Genomic DNA, 16,996 nt, shown 5'->3' with positions numbered 1-16,996 from the left:
TAGCAACTTGGATTGTCATCTGTTGTGAGAGAGAATGTCCAGGCAACCATGCAGGAAAGAGTTTGGAAATGGGAGGACAGTTTCCCTTCCAGCCCTCCTCCCATTTTCACCATCCATGTGCCACAAATGACTTAGCATACAGGTACGTGGGCAGGCAGGCAAATCACTTGCAGGATACTGAATTGAGAAGATACTTGCAAAGTTGCTTTAAATGTCTTTAGGGGAAAGACCCCAAGACCCCAATCTCATTTGACAAGGGGGTATCACCATGACAAAATTTGCCAAAGCTTCCTGGACACCTTTGCTGTCCCCCTTAGCTCAGCCTTGCTGAAAACGGTTCCCTCCAATGAAGGAATCTAGGCAGCCAGTACTTCAGTACAACTTACACTTAGAATTTAGCATCTCTGTTCCCTTTGCTATCCCCCTAAGTGGCAAGTATCCCATTCAACTTCTCAAGGTTCACTTTTCTATTACATGCTTTTTGGTGGCTTACTATCCATAGACATGCTATCGGAAATAATTAAAATATTTAACTTATTTGCACATTGGGACCAAATGACCAGGTTGGCTTATAAATGTGCAAAACCATCCTGAAGAGCTAGTCAATTGCAGAAATGACAAGGGATATTGTTAAATACATGTCTTCTCAGGGCAGAATATTTTTGGTCCTTGCTTAATCCAATGAACTAAGAGGCGGCATTGAATAAAGGAAAGGCAGCTCTTTCCTAAATCTCATCTGGGGCCACTCCTCAAGATGTGAAAAAGATGTTCAAAATGTGCCTACCAAATCTCCCCATATCTCTGAAGGAGACAAGAATATTTATGGACATAGGTAAGCACATGCCCAGCAGCCAAAGTATACACACAAATCTCTCCTCTGGATGATACAGTGTTCACAGCATATCCCCATGATGGATATACTCTAAATGCCTCTTTCACAAATCATATGAAGTAACTCCACGGTGCAGCCAAAAGTGGCTAGGATTTGATGGACAAGTCCTCCAAACAGATGATTTGAAGACTATGTGCAATTAGGACAGAGTAGGCTTACTTATCTGTCGATAAACAAAAGCATCCAGATTTATCAAAACGACAACATCCCATGCACAGCCATGACCTATCCCCAGAGCTCCACAAGACACAAATAGGCTATGACAAAACATCCTGTTCACCCCTCCTTTCCAGTCAGACAAACCTCCTATTTCAATTAAGATGCAGTCAGTCCCTACCTAGCCAGGGAGGAGCATGTCACACTATGTATAATTTTAAGCAATGAAAGTCACTGCTTCTCTCAGAAGCAAAGGAATAGCTTCCACATGGCTACTTGTGAGACAGGGGAAGTGAACTTGTATGTCAAGAACCTGCAAGCTGCATGGGATCCTTGCATACTGAGTAAAAATCACCCTCATAATATGATTTTACTTCTGAGAGCATTCCCCCATGAATTGGGAATGGGGAAGCAATTCTAAATCAGCTGTGGGAGATGTACTTCAGAACAAGGGGCGATTCGTTAGGCTTTTCAGCTGAGCTGAGGACCTTCATAGTATAAAAAGCAGGAGTGGGGAACCTCTGTCCCTCCAGATGTTGCTGGATTTCAGCTACGGTCAGGGATGCTGGGGGCCGGAGCCCAACAAATTCTGGAGGGCCGCAGTCTCCCACTGATACTGTAAAGGCAGCTGTCCTTACTTGGGTGAGAAGAAGACCCCGCAAGCTTTGTATCCTTTTGAGCAGTGGCACACATAGCCTTGACCATCACCTGCTCCTGGGTTGCCCCTTTGGCCTCACCCATAACAAACAACTGCCATTAATATCCATTAATGGCAATATCATGACATCCCTTTGGAAATAACACATGGAATGGGAGAGGGAGAAAGTCACGTTGGTAAGAAAGGGGCTAGCAAGGTTAGGAGCCAGTGAATTCCGTGGTTTGGAAAGGAATTAATTGAATGCCTGCATATATAGATATATATATATTTAAACACACACACACACACACATTTAAACACACACACACACACACACACACATACACACATGGATGTCAGGCATGAAAGGCCAAGTGAGAAGCACCCCCCCGCAAGTTTACTAATGACATCATTATCAGTCAGCTGGGGAGTGGAGAGCAGGCTTGAGCAGCCATGCAGTTCTGGATCAGCGTGCCCCATGCAAGGCCAGCAAGATGGGGTGGGTGGGTGGGTGGGTGTGACTCTGTGAGGAAAGGCACGGGGGCCAGGGGTGGCGGGGGTGACATTGGCAGCAGCAGCAGCAGTAGTAGTGGCAGACGGTTCAGGGAGGAAGGCAGGGACTCCAGCTTACCCTGAGCATTCCCCTCACACCTATCCAATATTGCATCACGAGCCTCAAACAGCTGCAGGGACACAATGGTAGGATTGGGAGAAAGGAACAGAAGAGAAACAGGAAAAGCAACAAAGACAAAAAAAAAAAAAATAGTACACAACAAGACCTCCAAGTCAGAGCGGTTGCACCTGCCTACCAGAAAAAAACACCAGCAGGAAGCTGGAGACACAAAACCCCTCTCAAATGTTGACCACACAGGCGTGGCCATTCCCAAAGCACAAGCTGTAGCAACAGGAGCTACGATCGGCCCATGTGTCCAGAATGGACTGCAATTGACCTCTCCCCAATGTTTTGGAGGCCCCAGGCCTTCAGAAGAACAGGGATCAGTTGATCAAAAGCACAGGTCATCCTGGAGTCAAACCACCCCTGAGTTTTGAGACTTTGCCTGCTAGCTGTGCCTCTACTCTGCCATTGGGACACAGAGATTGGCCACTACTGATCAAAAGCTGCAGCCACCCAAGGAATAGAGCCCTGCACAGAGACAGGTGTGCCAAAGAGTGGATCAGTTTCGTTCTGCTCCTGCATTTCTGGCCATATTTGAAATTCCCAAATGAAGGATGAACTGCTGCTTCTCTCAGAGACTCTGCCGGAATGTGGAAGGCCTTTCTAGACACTCTGGTTTCCCAAGGGTAATATACATATTTTCCCCTCAGTGGTATTTTACTGCTTAACCAAATAGCACTACTGGTTGGGTTATTTACTGTTTTTTTTTTTTTACTGAAGATGTGCAGTCTAGCATTTGAAATTATGGATGCACAGCCTGCAAGGGGGAAGGGAAGAAGGGGGTTAAAAAAAAGGCAAAATAGCTGCGCAGCAGGGATGGGGAACCTTTGACCTGGGGGCCCAATGCAGTTCTCTAGGCCTTTTCTTTGGCCTTTGGAACTCTTCCCAGGGCACACTTTCCATCCTTCACCAGCCTTGCTTCACACCCTCCTCGAGGGCTTTTGCCTGGCTGGAATAGGCCCTTGAACTCTGACAATGCCTCTTTGCTTCCATGGATGGAGGACAGAGAGTGCGGTGCGTGTGTAGAAATCAGCTTCCTGTACAAAGGCAGAATCTGCATTCATTGCTGTGCCTACTTTTGTCCCTGCCAGGTAGCCCTCGGGGAAGGTGGCCCTCCGCTTGAAATAGGTTCCCCGGCCTTGCTACACAGAGCAAGAGATTTGAATCACATCAGAAAGTAATGACCTATGTCCATCGTAGCATGACCCAGAGCGAAACATGGAGAAAGAGTTGCATTTTCAGAGGGAGAAGGGATTAGCAGCACTTGTGCAATGTCCCTTTTGTCTGGAAAGGCTAAGTTCCTGGCTAAAAAGGTCTGTGTTATGCTCAGCTTTCATGTTCAAAGTATTCCCTTCCATATCAGCCTCAAGCAGCATTTTAGCTCAGCTCACTTAACTCACTGCATATGACCTGGAATCAGAAGGATCCTCATTCCCTCACCGTGTATGCAATTTACCCCTTGATATTTTGTTTTAAATGCAACACTTGAATTTTGGCCTTGCTTCTCAGGTAGTTTCAGAATCCTGTTTTGAATGGCAATCACTTCCTGCTTGAGTGATTCAGTAGGTGACAAGCACCGGAATTTATGTACAGCATAACTCAATTGTTGCTTTGCCACTTGCCTGTGGAATACAGGAAAAAAACGAAGGACTGTGCCACCAGGAAACTCCACTCTCAATCTTGACTGGACTATGGTGCTCTGTACTAGTTGTTCCTACCATTTCTCTTGGCTCTGCAGTGCTTCTCGCCAGCTGTGCCTTAAGCAATCAAAAGGCAGACCTGGAACTTCCCCCTAAGCCAACAGTGCCCTTCAGATACCCAGGACCACAACTCCCATCAACCTCAGCCAGCACAGACAAAGATCAAGGATGATGCAAGTTCTGCCTGCAAACAACTGGAGGGCGCCACGTTGGCAAGCTCTGCCCATACACTGCTCCCTCCTCCACTCTGTCTCTGCTAGCAACCCCCCACCCCCCTAGAGTGCTGTCCCTCTGCCACTGCTTTGTTACCTGTGGACATGCTCTCCCCGGGGGACATGCCGTCAAGTACTGTGTGCTCCATGGACTGCGGACTAGAGCCGGATGCGTTTGATGTGGGAGGCTGTGGAGGTGGCAGCGTGGGCCTCTGTCGTGGCTTAGGGGTGGGCCGAGATTTGGTTAAAGTGCTCGTCAGGGAAGGAGGAGAAGACAGAGAAGGAGCAGCTGCCGGGGAGAGTGGGCCCGAGCCCAGGGAGTAGCCTGGTGGGTAACTCAGTCCATAGGGTGATGGGGTGCTTGGTGGGGTGGGAGAAAGGCTGGCAGGGGACGGCTGCCCCGTAGACTGATCGGACATACCACCTGACTGGCCGTAAGGAACCTTGGCAGGGATGGGGGTCAGCTTCTTTGAAACTGCAGAAGACAAGAGAGAAAGAGACACACATACAAACACACAGATACAGCTGGTTGTCATTCATCACTGGGAGGTCAGGTGAGCTTTTTACTACTGGCTTTCTGAATACAACCATCAGGCCTGCTTGAGCCCTGGTGAATGGAAGCCTAAGGGCAACCTGTGCTCATGGGAAGCCATGTCTGGAACATGAACCATATTTAACCAACTCATTGTACTAGTGGAAGCCAACAGAAGGGTTCTCTGCTAGCGCAATGGGACTTCCTCCCCTCCCCTTGCACTCCATTAAATCTGTTCCAGAGGGTTAGGAGAACTCACAGAACAGTGTACGAGGGGAGCAGAGATTGTTCCATCAGTAAACTAGAAATGCTTGCGTTGATGGAACCATTTCCTTAGAGCTATGCTGAATGCAAAGCAGAAGTAGGGCTTGAACCTAGCTCTTTTTTACGTCCTCCAGGTTAACTGTCCAATGGACCCTACTTGTTCACTCTAGTGACTTTATTTCTTAGAAAAGTTTTCAAGTGTTTGTGGCAGGAACTTTCCTACCAGATTTCTCAGTCTTATGAGGACACCAGAAAGAAGAACTAATAATCTGCAGTCATTGCAGTTGCCCACAGAGAAAACAGGAGCCCTGGCCAAAAAGCAGTCAGTTAACTAGTGGAATTAAATTGTGTGGTTAACACACTAAAAGAAAGAGAGAGAGAGAGAGAGAGAGAGAGAGAGAGAGAGAGAGAGAGAGAGAGAGAGTTGTTGCTTTGTTCATTTCACCCAGCTGAACCCACTCCTGTTGCCCTGGTCAGGTGTGAATACCTACCTTTCCGCAGGGTGTGTGGGCTCTGTTCTGTGGACAGCTGCTGTGTGAGACCAGGCAACTGCTGTGTGGTCCCACATGGTGCTGCAGGGCCACAAACCGGGCTCCCTTTCTGCCCAGAAACAGGAGAGAGTTCCTTGGTTTTTAGTGTGCTAAAAAGAAACAAAAGGTGGACAAGAAGCAGCAGTCATGAGCCCCTTTGTATGAAGGGCATCTTAAATGCAAAAATCGCCCTCTCCCATGGCCTCCCCCTCCTCCTGTCCCACAGTCCCAGGGTGCAGGCCCATAACCCTCCGCTATGATAAGCCAATGATGCTTGCAAAGCAAAGCGTTTTGATGCCTTGCTCCCGAACATACGCCCAAAGGACCAGACAAACTTGCACATCCACCTTCAAAAGCAGGTCTGAGCATGACTAGAGCATGAATGGCACTGCAGCCCTCTCAGTCACTCTGTACACAGCAATGAGACGAAACAAAATGGAGGGAAGCCATTTTCCAGAGAGACCACTCTGTGGGGCAGGAGGAGGAGCAGCAGCAATGCGATCTGTTCCTTGTGGTGGGGATGGGTTGAAGCACCTCACAGATTTAAGAGGTGAACTTGTTATGCTGAACTTGAGGCCATGTCAGTTGTCCAAGTTTGTTCCTTTGCACTTAGCTTACAAGTGGCCACCAACCCCAAGGCAGTGTGGCAAGCCATGGTTTACCTCAATGAGGGAACTGAGTTTGTCGCAAATAATCTGTGGCAAGAAAGGTGCTACTCAAGGTGGTTGGCTAGACCAGGCAACTCAATGTGGTAATTGGAAACCTGGATGGTGAAGGCCTCAACGTTTGCCAGGCCGAGGTGGGTGCCCCCTGCGCCTCTAAATAGGTTGGACCCAAAGAAGCTATTGGACTGGCACAGCTGTTTTGGGCCCGACTCAAAATCTTGTAATACAAGGCTAGGCAAACATGTGCCCCCTCCCATGTTGTTGAACTCCAGCTCCCATCAGCCTCAGTTGGAATGGACTGTTGACAGAGATGATAGGAGCTGTAGTGAAACAACAACATCTGAAAGGCCACAGAATCCCCACTTCTGATGTAAGTCTTTGCAACTTGGGGTCCAAAGAAAGGGCTGGTTGGTTGGACTATTGACACTAAATGCTTACCCAAGCTACAGATATATCTATTGCATGGGATTCACCTAAATGAACTTCTTTAAGCAGAAGTTCTGTGCAACATATCCTGCTTGTGCAATGGGGCTTTCCCCATCTTCATTGTGTGCTCCCTGAGCCTGTCAAAATTGGCCCTGGCGTGTGTGGGAAGGGGGAAAGGAAAGGGAGGGTTGTTACATCTGGCAAACTGCAATATTTATGCAGACAGAATGATTCAAAGAGTGTGATGTGGGATTCCATGGCTGTCATAGTTCCCCCAAGAAATTTTGAGAATTGTAATTTGGGGACGGTGTTGAAAATTATCTTACAGACCACTTTGGGCATGTCTCAGAACTTCACTTCTCAGGGGAAGAAAGGTGACCAATGGAACCTATTTTAAGCCTGGATTTGGCTTCAAGGAACTGCCTCCCTTGCAGGCTCCATCAGCTGATACAGCTGAAGTTCTCTCCAGGAGATCTGTAGCAATGTGGAGGCCAACAGGAAGGCCTCATTTGCCTACTGAGGAGGCGTGGAGGCCCTAGGCATCGTCCCTGTGCGTAGACCTCTGGTACGTGGCAAGCAAGTGGTGCTCACCCTTCCACCACCGTGCCCAATTTGCCCGAGCATTTGTCAAATAAGAGGTTATTTACCTAGTGAGCCCGGTTCCTCTGTCTCTGGCACAGGTGCAGCTGACCCAGGGGGGAGAGACTGACATATGGGAGCTGTAAGGAGTGCCAGGAGGATCGGGTTTGGATAAGGTGAGGGGGGGTTTCATGTAGACGGAGGAGAGGTTAGTCTCAGGACCATGCAACTCTGTGAAGGAGCTCTGCTTAGGGAGGTGCAGGAAATACGGTTTCGGGTTAGAGTTAATGTCAAGCTGCTGAGGGGAGGGAGAGGAAGAAGAGGAGGAGGAGGAAGGGGGAGGCAGCGTTTGGCTGTACCCTGGCCACCGGTACAGTGGCAAGGGGGGCTCTGGCCTAGCGCATGGGCCAGTCTTGGGGTGGTGGTGGTGGTGGAAGGATGAGTAGCAGGGGTATGGGGGAGGCTTGTCGTCCTCAGGGGATGGGTAGATGTAACAGGAATCCGACCAACTAGACGACACACCATCCGTGCTGCAAATGTCCAAAACAACAAAACAAAAAAAACAAAAAAAAGAGAGCAGAGAGCGTTTGTACAGGGAAGAACCGAACAGGAGTTTCGAAAACAGCCCATAAGCATTTGCCAGGAGAGGGGTGGGGTGGGGGCAGGGGAGAGAAGAAGAAGAGAGGAGAACAACAACCAAAAATTCAAGGAAAGCTAGAGGGGCTCCTCAACTGCAAGGTACACAGTGGCTGGGGCAGCAGCCCCCACCTTCCTGAGCTGACAGTGATGGGCCTGGGTTTCTGCTTATCTCTCATGAGCCACCCAAATGTAGAAAATGGCACTTGGAAACTTCATCTGCTGGAAAACAGAAGCTAGGCCTGTGCAAAGTCTGCCTTGCCAATGTCACCTATTCCTAAACAGTTGTTTGGGGGGATCTGGAAAACATCTCTAGATGCCAGTTGTCCTGAGTGGTGGTTTTGTCTCAGGGGCTTGTTGTGTTTGTGTGTGTGTGTGTAATGGGTTGAATTTTGCCCGTAAGTGCTAATTTGAAAATAAAACCAAGCCAGGGGGCATTTGAGGGTTCACTATGGAATTCAAGGTCCCCCACAATTCAGAAAATTGATTACTCTTGTCAATTCATTCGGGACAAACTAATCTGTCACAAAACAAGTGGGTCACACTGCATAGTAGAACCTGCTGCCTCATTACACTGGGAAGCCAGGCAACCCTAAGCAGAATATTGGATTGAGAACTAGTGATCTGAGGAAAGCATGGCAGAGAAAACAGCGGGACAGTGTACCGAGATGCAATGCCAGGCAAGCATCAAGGTTTGCCGTGTAACTGCTGGATTCCTTCCAAAGTGTGAGGTATGCAATTGCAGGTGAGAGAGACCCCAGGGGAGTCAAGGAAGCATGGAATGAGTTCTAATGAAGTTGCATGTCCTTCTATCAAGGGCTTGACTTTGCCCCCATCCTTCTTTCTTGGCCTCTTTCCCTGGCTAATGTGAGCTCACAAACAGAGAAGTGCCATCCAAACCGGTGCTTGGTAATTTACTGGAAAGGAACAAGGCTGGAAAAACTGAAGTTGAGAAAGAACCAGGAATGTCATAGAAAGTCAAAAGAAAAGACTACAAAATTCTGAATCCTGCAGGACAAGACGAATGCTGCCAATATTGGAGCCCGCAGGCTGCAGAAGTAGCAAGGGTGGGACTAAATTTCTCTTCTTGCCAGTATAAACACAGAATATATATATATATATATTCCTCCTGTTTTGTGAGAATATGTGCAACAGAAAGGTGAGAGTGCCTGCCTTTGTGGATGGTTTTGCCAGCTTCTTATTCCCATGCATGTCTCACTCCCTCCCCTGCTTTTAGTGGGTATGTTGACATGCAACACATTGAATGTCTAATTCCATGCTTGCTTTCAGCAGGGAGCACATCTATGGCAGAAGCACAGACCAGAAACATATGCATGATACCCCCTATGGATAACCCCCTACTCTCTGAACATATGAATGTGGCAAACATGATCAGTCATTTCCAGCTCGCCACAGAGCTGACCCTTATGAATGAATCCACAGCACAAAATAACACAAGTCTTGCATTAGGTCTGAAAATCCAGGACTATAAATGACAACATGGCAGCTGGATGAAGCTGGGCCCTAAAAACTATCGGCAGAATCAGACCTTTGCCTTAGCTGAGGACAGCTCACCATGGGAAGTCTAGGTGGATATCAATAAAATATCGGGTCAGAATAAGCCTCTCTGTGCTGCTGTTGCCGAATTCCAACAGGAGGAGGCGGCAAAATAGGAGGGTCTGCCCAGTCTCGGTAGCGCAAAATCAGGAAAAGAATTTTGTTCTATGTTACTATTCTTGGTGCCTGTCTCCCTGCTTGTCTAAAATCTTTGGAGCAGACAGGTCTGTTTGTTTTTTTAAATTGCTTACATTCAGCTGGGCCACAGGAAAGTATTATTTTGTGCCTCAATTCTCTCTCATTCAAACAAACAAACACACACACTTGCAAAGTGAAAGCGGAAGCATAACTAAAGAGGGCTCATGCAGGTGTGGGAGTGGCAGACGTGTCCACAGAGACTTCCAGGACCACAGAACAGAGTGGCAGCTGCTTGCGCTGCCCTCCAGCACTTACCTTGCTCTCTCAGCCCCTGGCGGGAAACCGAAGCTAGTTGGAGTAGGGGAGGGAGTAGCTGAAATGTCAAGAGATTGCTCAGGAATTGGTGACTGAGGAGTAGCAGCAAGATCGGAAGGCGGAGCGGGGGGCTGCATGGCAGGAGGGGTGGAGGATGCCTTACGAACTATGGAGGTGCCTCTGCGAGCCACCCATGAGGTGTCCATCACCCGGACGCCCATGCTATGGGGGGGAACACAGAGATAGTCCCTTACCAACTCGGAAGCAATCATTGAGAGCATTAAACACACACATTTACATTGCAGGGGGAAGGAGGGAAGCCACCTAGGTGCATCCAAGGTCTGAAAGGATCCACGTACTTAATTACTTAAATGTAGACTCTAGAGAGGGGTTTCTGGCACGGCCGTGAGGGTCATTTGGGTCAAAGGCTGCTCTGCTGGGACACCCGGTGGCCACTTGCAATCATCAGGGCAGCCGCAAAAGCAGTGACCTTCCAAGGTTGGTAAAGTTTTGTATCTAAGGGAGGTTCTCCCAGGAATCAACAAGAATCAGGAAGCCTTGGGACCATGAGGCCTTTCCAAAGAGCCACAGACCTGAACATAAAAAATCTAAGGCGGGGCACAAGGGGAGCATCTGGAATCTTAAAAAAGCGTGCAGCCAGGACACCTGTGATTAATTGATGCCCTTTGTATTGGGGATGATAAAAAACTGGAAAAAACAACATCCTGCAGGAAAGGGGGAAGGGCCATAGGTCAATGACAGAGCACATGCGCCCAGGGTCCATCGCTACCACCTTGGAGAAAAGGGCTAGGAAAAACTTCTGTCTATCAAGACCAAGGTTTCCCAAACTTGGGTCTTCCAGTGTTTTTGGACTACAGTTCCTATCATCCCTGACCACTGGTCCTGCTAGCTAGGGATGGTGGGACTTGTGATCCAAATTTGGGAAACTCTGATCTAGACCTTGGAAAGCCGCTGTCCACCAAAGCAGACTCTGTAATAAGGCAGCTTCAAATTTTGACGGGGCACTCAAAAGACAGGCTCCCGTCTCAGTGCTCTAGGGGAGAAGCGGGCTTCTGCTCTGCCTTGCCCCGACACTAACAGGGGCAAGAGTGAGCTTCTGCTGGCAAGACCGTGGGTGCTCTGAATTGACTGGGTCTTGACACTGAAGGTAGGAATGGTTCAAGAGCTACCCAGAGGATACCATACCTTTGGATTTTCCTAAGGCTGCATGGACAGAAACATACAGGTATTAGTGTAACAGAAACTAAGGCCAAATGCTTCTCCTGCTGCATCAGTCTGGCAGGCCTTTGGGAAAGGGGCTGGGAAGTCCAAGGCCGCAGCTTGCAAAAAGCAGGGGGATTGGGGCAATTTGGCTGCAGAGAAGCATATTGCTAAGTGGAGAAGCAGGACATTCAGTGAAAGGCAGAATTTGAGGAAATGGAAGGTTTTTGTGAAAGCAATGCCAGTTGTTTTGCAGTTGTGTGTGTGTGTGTGTGTGTGTGTGTGTGTGTGTGTAGAATGCAGGAGAGGGAGAGCTGGCTAGAGGTGAACCTAATAGGGGATTACAATAATCTTTGCATGGTTCTTCTTCTGGGATCCAGAAGAATTTGCTTTGCAAATTAGACCTAACAATATTTGATGTCCGCACTGAGCACTGTAAGACTCCACAACATACAGAAAGCTCCTCAAGAGTGGGATTACAATGTTTCCAAAACTAATCTGAGCCAGTATCAAGCCTCTATCTGGGATCTTTTCCAGGTTGTGCCTTCCTGTCAGAGCTCTTTCATGGCATAAGGAAAATAACCTATGGCTTCTTTTGCACTGCACAGCTCCAGGTACTTGCCACAACCTTCTACAGAGAGCTAAATTTCCTTCGCATGCATCATGCAAAAATAAAAACCAATGTTGAGATATCTCACTGAGGCCTTTCCTAGACATTGGGATCACTATAACATTGACACAGGTAAAGCATACTAAAACTAAGCCTGAGAACAGTTCCAAGTCCAACCCTCAAGAGACCTTTTAAACACAAAAGATCTGACAATGCAGTTTCCATCAGGCAAGGGTGTTCCTTACTATTCAAGCTTTATGCATATGGATGGCAAACTCAGTAGGGCATTCATGGCCATTCTGAAGAGATCAAAACAAGTCACAGGAGAGAAAAGGTCCAAACTGAGAATGTCTTTGTAAATCCAAGAAAAGAAAAACAATCACTAAACTAACTGAGGAATTGCAAGTAGGAAGTTTTAAACGGCATATGTTTATTATAGGAATGTGAGCTTTAAACTGATTAAGCAGGGATGCATAAGGTGTACTGCATACCAATATTAAGCTCTCCAATCACTGATTAAGATCCCCCCCAAAAAAAATTAATTGGGGGAGGTGATACAAGCAGGGACTCCAGGCCTAGGAACTATTGGATGACTTTCCACCATGCAGGCTACACTTCATTCCCCGCCCTGCAATAAAATTCATGCTATTTATTTATTTCAAACAATTTATATACCACTTGGTTCTAAAAATATCAAAGCTGTTTACAAAACTCATGCCACCCCCTCTTCCCTGAGCCTGCTTTGACAAATAGAAACTTACAAGAAGGTAGCAGATAGTGCATGACTTGGCACATGAAGTTTTTACTTAAATAATGGATGTGACTAACTTGGGTCCATTAATTTCAGTGGGCCTACTCTGAGACGGACACAGCTGAATACAACCCAATGTGTCTTTTAAAACCAATGGACCATTAATCCATGGTCCATTATCTTTTTGAGAGATGTTTTGTTTCCCTTTCCTATCAATATATCTCTTCCATATTTAAAAGAAAGTTGAAACATTGTCCTTTCTTCTAACAATGAATGACAGCTTTTTAATTTCAAGACCTCACTAAATGAACAACCACTCTTCCCTCTCCTCCTCCAGAATGGTAAAGCTACCACCATCAGTGTTTTACAGTATACATTTAATACTATTAGCTCACACCTAGAGGATGCAGGAGATGTTAGCGAGAACCTGTAGACCCATGACCAGATGCACATAGCCTGAGCAGGACAGGCTCTAACGTATGAAAGGTGGAAAGCGTCTCCTCCCTCACTCCATTCTCACCTCTAGTCCCTGGCTACCAAGAGCTATCAATGCCCTGGATTCCAGATCTGCACCTCTTCAGGTCTACAGATGGTAGAGAAAGGAGCAGCACTGTAACTACTGCATGTGCTCAGGCCAACTGAGCAGGCAGAGTGCTGCTCCCCTGTGCTAACCTTACCACAGCAAGGAACAACTGCTAAGAAATATGCATGCGAAGCTAGAGTCAACAGGACCCAATAGGCATCTCAGTAGCTCAGCATCTTTCTTCACCCATGGCTGTATTGCTCCCTCTCCTGATCTCAGCACAGATGTCTCCTTTAATAGGCGGTGCTATGGTGCAAACGGCGCTATGGTGGTATGTTGTCAATCGTGGAAGACAAGTCTCCCCCCCCTTTGTTTTGCTCTCCGCCAAAGTAGTTCTGGATGGCAAAAACTACAAATGTCCCAGCATGCTGATCATGTGACCTATTATTTATGCTCTTAGAAAATGACGGCAGACACCCATCAACCAACTGATAACATGTTTTGAAACATTCACTGCATCACTAGGAAATCTGTGTAGGACAAATTTCACTCTGGAAGTTATCAGGACCAGTTTTAGTACAGTGAGGTAGATATCTGCTTCCCGTCCCGGGGAACACCTATGTTGCTTGTTGAGTCAATGCGCAGAGCCATACAGCTAGCTTGGGCCAGGCACATACCAGGTGAATAGGCAGACAGGCCAGGTGCAACAGCCCTGCTTCCCTTTAAAGAGGCCACGGGCCAGGTGCCTGCAGATGGTGTGGCGTCAGGAGCAGGGTGGGATGTTAGTGGCAAGGCAGTGAATTGTGTTTGCACGTCTAGAAAACATGGGCACTACTTCTACGGAGCAGCAGCGACTCCAGGCCAGCACAGCCCCTTCCCAGCTCCCCTCCCCTTACTCCTCCTGCAGCAAAATAAAAAGCACCCCCTACCCATCCTTCTTGTAGAACTCCAGCATCATGTTGTCTGTGGCCACGCTAAGCGGTCGCCGGGCCTGGTCAGGATGCTTGCGGTCGGCATGGTCCATATCAGGCGATGGCATGGAATTGTAATTTGCGTTGTGGTTCACATGCACAGGGCTGCCATAGTTCCCAGTCAAGTTGAACTCAATATCTAGTTAGGAGAGAGCAAAATGGCCAAGTAGTGCTTGTGGCTCCCACTTGAAGCCAGAGGGAGGACAGAGAGAGGCTTGGCAAGGATAAGTATAAATCAAATATACACCCCCCTGAGACAGATGTTCCTGGTCATATACACACCTCTTGGTAGTTCTGCTGCCCTCATAGGTTTTGGTGGTGGCAGCCAAGAAAAGGACAATTCTCTGTGGCAGCCCCCTAAGTTGTGGAGTTCTCTCCTCACAGAGGTGCATCTGGACCCTTCACTATACAACTTTCAGCAGATGCAGAAGATACACCTGTTCACCTGGCCTTTTGAAACCGGAGACATGTGTTTTCAGCGCCCACCCTATTCCTGTGGTGGTAATTTGTTTGAATGGTTTTAAACTGGATTTTAAATTATTGTGACCCGACCTGACACCTGCTCATGAAAGGTGAGCAACAATAACAACAACGATGATGTACTCATCATCATGAACACTTTTAATGTGGTTGGGGAACCTAGCAGCCCCATATAGGATTTTCTAGGTAACAACTGTTCTCAATAGTACCATGCAAAGCATAAACAGGGAAACCAAGCCCATGGAAAGATACTTGTCTGGAACAGCAAATGATCAGAAGCACAGACCTTTGGTTTAGGAGGCACAGTCTGAGACCTCTAGGACCCCTAGCCAAGACTATGGAGAATGTGACCCATCAGGGAAAGGAACAGCAAGAACCACAAATGGTGCCTACGGGAGGCGATCTATCCAAAAAGGATAAAATCTGTGGCCTGGCTGTCACCAGTTCTGCCCTGCCCACTTTGCCTTAGGTCAGTTGGGTCAGGTCTAGCAAACAAAAGACAGTCCTACCTCCTGGAAAGAACCAATCTGCATGCTGGATGAGGGGCTCAATAATTGCAACAATCTGCAGGGAGACGGTCGCCATCATCTCGGTGATGTTTCTGAAACAAAAAGGTGGGAGAGAGAAATGGACAGGTAAGGAGGGCAGTAAGACAGGTCCTTCCGAAGGGAAAAACAAAATGACAACATCACAGGGTTGGAAAGGAATAGAGCTGGCATCCCCAAACTTGGCCCTCCAGCTGTTTTGGGATCATCCCTGACCACTGGTCCTATTAGCTAGGGATGATGGGAGTTGTAGTCCCAAAACATCTGGAGGGCCAAGTTTGGGGATGCCTGGACTAGAGCAGTGTTTCCCAACCTTGTGCCTCCAGATGTTTTTGGCCTACAACTCCCATCATCCCTAGCTAGCAAGACCAGTGGTCAGGGATGATGGGAGTTGTAGGCCAAAAACATCTGGAGGCACAAGGTTGGGAAACACTGGACTAGAGGATAAAGTCCAGCTCCTGGCTCTAAGGCAACATGTCTCCTGCAGATTCTTCTGTTTCCTCCCAAATCCAGTTGCAAGGGGCTGGTCTCAGGAACCTGCCAAGGTCGGTCAGCTACGAAAGGTAGGATGCTGCTCTGGATACTTTACCAGACATTTTCAGAGGAAGTGGGACAGATTGCTTTCTATATTCTACATTTGTTCACCGGATGCCCAATAGCACTAGAAGTGATGATTTGCATTGTGGTGATGTGTTTGTTAAACAAACTATCGGACTTGTATACATTAATGGTGGCAATGGGTGTGATCTATCCCATGCTGATGCTCAGCAACTACCCATTCTCTTCAACTGTGTTTGCGTTTCTGAAATGCAAATAATTGAAAAATACAGAGAAGAGTTCTAAGGATACATTCCTATGCATGCTGACACAGGTGTAAGCTCTACTGAACACACTGGGACATCCTTGTGAGCAAGCATGCACAGGATTGTGCTGCGAGGGTGATTCCTCCACTCAGCAATCTGCCTATCCTTTTCTCATACCTTACTGCAACTCATTTTCCACATTTTGCCCTCACTTCATCCCTGCTCTTCACCCTGAGAGAGACATCCAGATGTTGCAAATGGATCAAAGCATGAAAATTGAACAAGAGGCTTGCAAAATGAAGGTAAGAAAACCCAGCCCCAGGACCGGTATGTTCTTAGTTATATTATCTAGCATTTCAGAACTGCAGTGTTCTAGATGTCAGCCGCTTACCCTTCTGTCTGAGGCCAGAGAAGGTTAGGCCCCAGCACAATCGCTATGTTGCTTGGGGTCATTTTGTTTGCATCCTGGTACTCTGTTAAGTGTGCAAGGAATTTGATCAGGTACCTGCAATGGAAGGCAACAGAGTTAAAATGGAGTGGTGGGTGTACATTCAGCAGCTACTGACTGGGTCATTAGACTATTGCTAACCAACAGACATGCACTAGTGGATACTTTCCCAGGGGTTCATATGAATAAATGGGCAAGTGCCATTATTTGCATTTTACACGTACCAACCACCAGGGGGAGAAGCTCACATCAAGAGGGATTGCTGCTTTCACTGTGCAGCGATCCCTCTTGCTGTTCTGGCTTCTGAGATTCAGAATATTTTTTTTCTTGTTTTCCTCCTCCAAAAACTAGGTGCGTCTTGTGGTCTGGTGCGTCTTATAGAGCTAAAAATACGGTATATTAGCCCTAGCATCAGTGTACTTGTAGGCAATACCTCGATGTGGGAGCTACCCCTGAAGTTGGCCTGGAAGCTGCAGCTGGTGGCATGACATTGGGGCAGACAACCACTATCGTATTATGCTGCAGCTGAAAAACTGCTACTGGCCTTAAGTTCAAGGTGTTGATAATGGCGTACCCTGTACACAGGTTGGGACCAGGAAACCTAAAAGACCTTCTCACCCTTTATATACCCAATCAATCACTTCTCTCTGCAGGAGAATGCCTCTTGCAGATACTATCTCATCCGGAGGCCTGTTCTACACAGTATAGGAATCAGGCCTTTACCATGGT

At 47.5% G+C, this 16,996-nt stretch overlaps 1 protein-coding gene across 10 annotated transcripts in view; it reads right to left on the bottom strand.

Moving 5' to 3' along the window:
- ARHGAP44 (Rho GTPase activating protein 44) overlaps positions 1-16,996 on the bottom strand; it is an 86,332-nt gene that overhangs the window by 2,429 nt on the left and 66,907 nt on the right. For 3 of the 10 annotated variants that reach the window (XM_083725811.1, XM_083725809.1, XM_083725817.1), the window contains 8 exons: positions 16,211-16,324; positions 14,981-15,072; positions 13,950-14,130; positions 11,122-11,139; positions 9,916-10,137; positions 7,338-7,799; positions 5,561-5,709; positions 4,371-4,748 (listed from right to left, as the gene is read on the bottom strand). In XM_083725811.1, the coding sequence (XP_083581937.1) occupies positions 4,371-4,748; positions 5,561-5,709; positions 7,338-7,799; positions 9,916-10,137; positions 11,122-11,139; positions 13,950-14,130; positions 14,981-15,072; positions 16,211-16,324 (1,616 nt within the window). Of the gene's footprint in view, positions 1-2,316; positions 2,369-4,370; positions 4,749-5,560; positions 5,710-7,337; positions 7,800-9,915; positions 10,138-11,121; positions 11,140-13,949; positions 14,131-14,980; positions 15,073-16,210; positions 16,325-16,996 lie in introns of all 10 variants that reach the window. The other 7 variants (XM_083725813.1, XM_083725815.1, XM_083725816.1 and 4 more) reach the window with 7 other exon arrangements.

This window comes from Podarcis gaigeae, assembly GCF_964106915.1.
Source record: "Podarcis gaigeae genome assembly, chromosome: 2".
Classification (NCBI taxonomy): domain Eukaryota; kingdom Metazoa; phylum Chordata; class Lepidosauria; order Squamata; family Lacertidae; genus Podarcis; species Podarcis gaigeae.
This window is presented reverse-complemented; position numbering and strand designations above follow the sequence as displayed.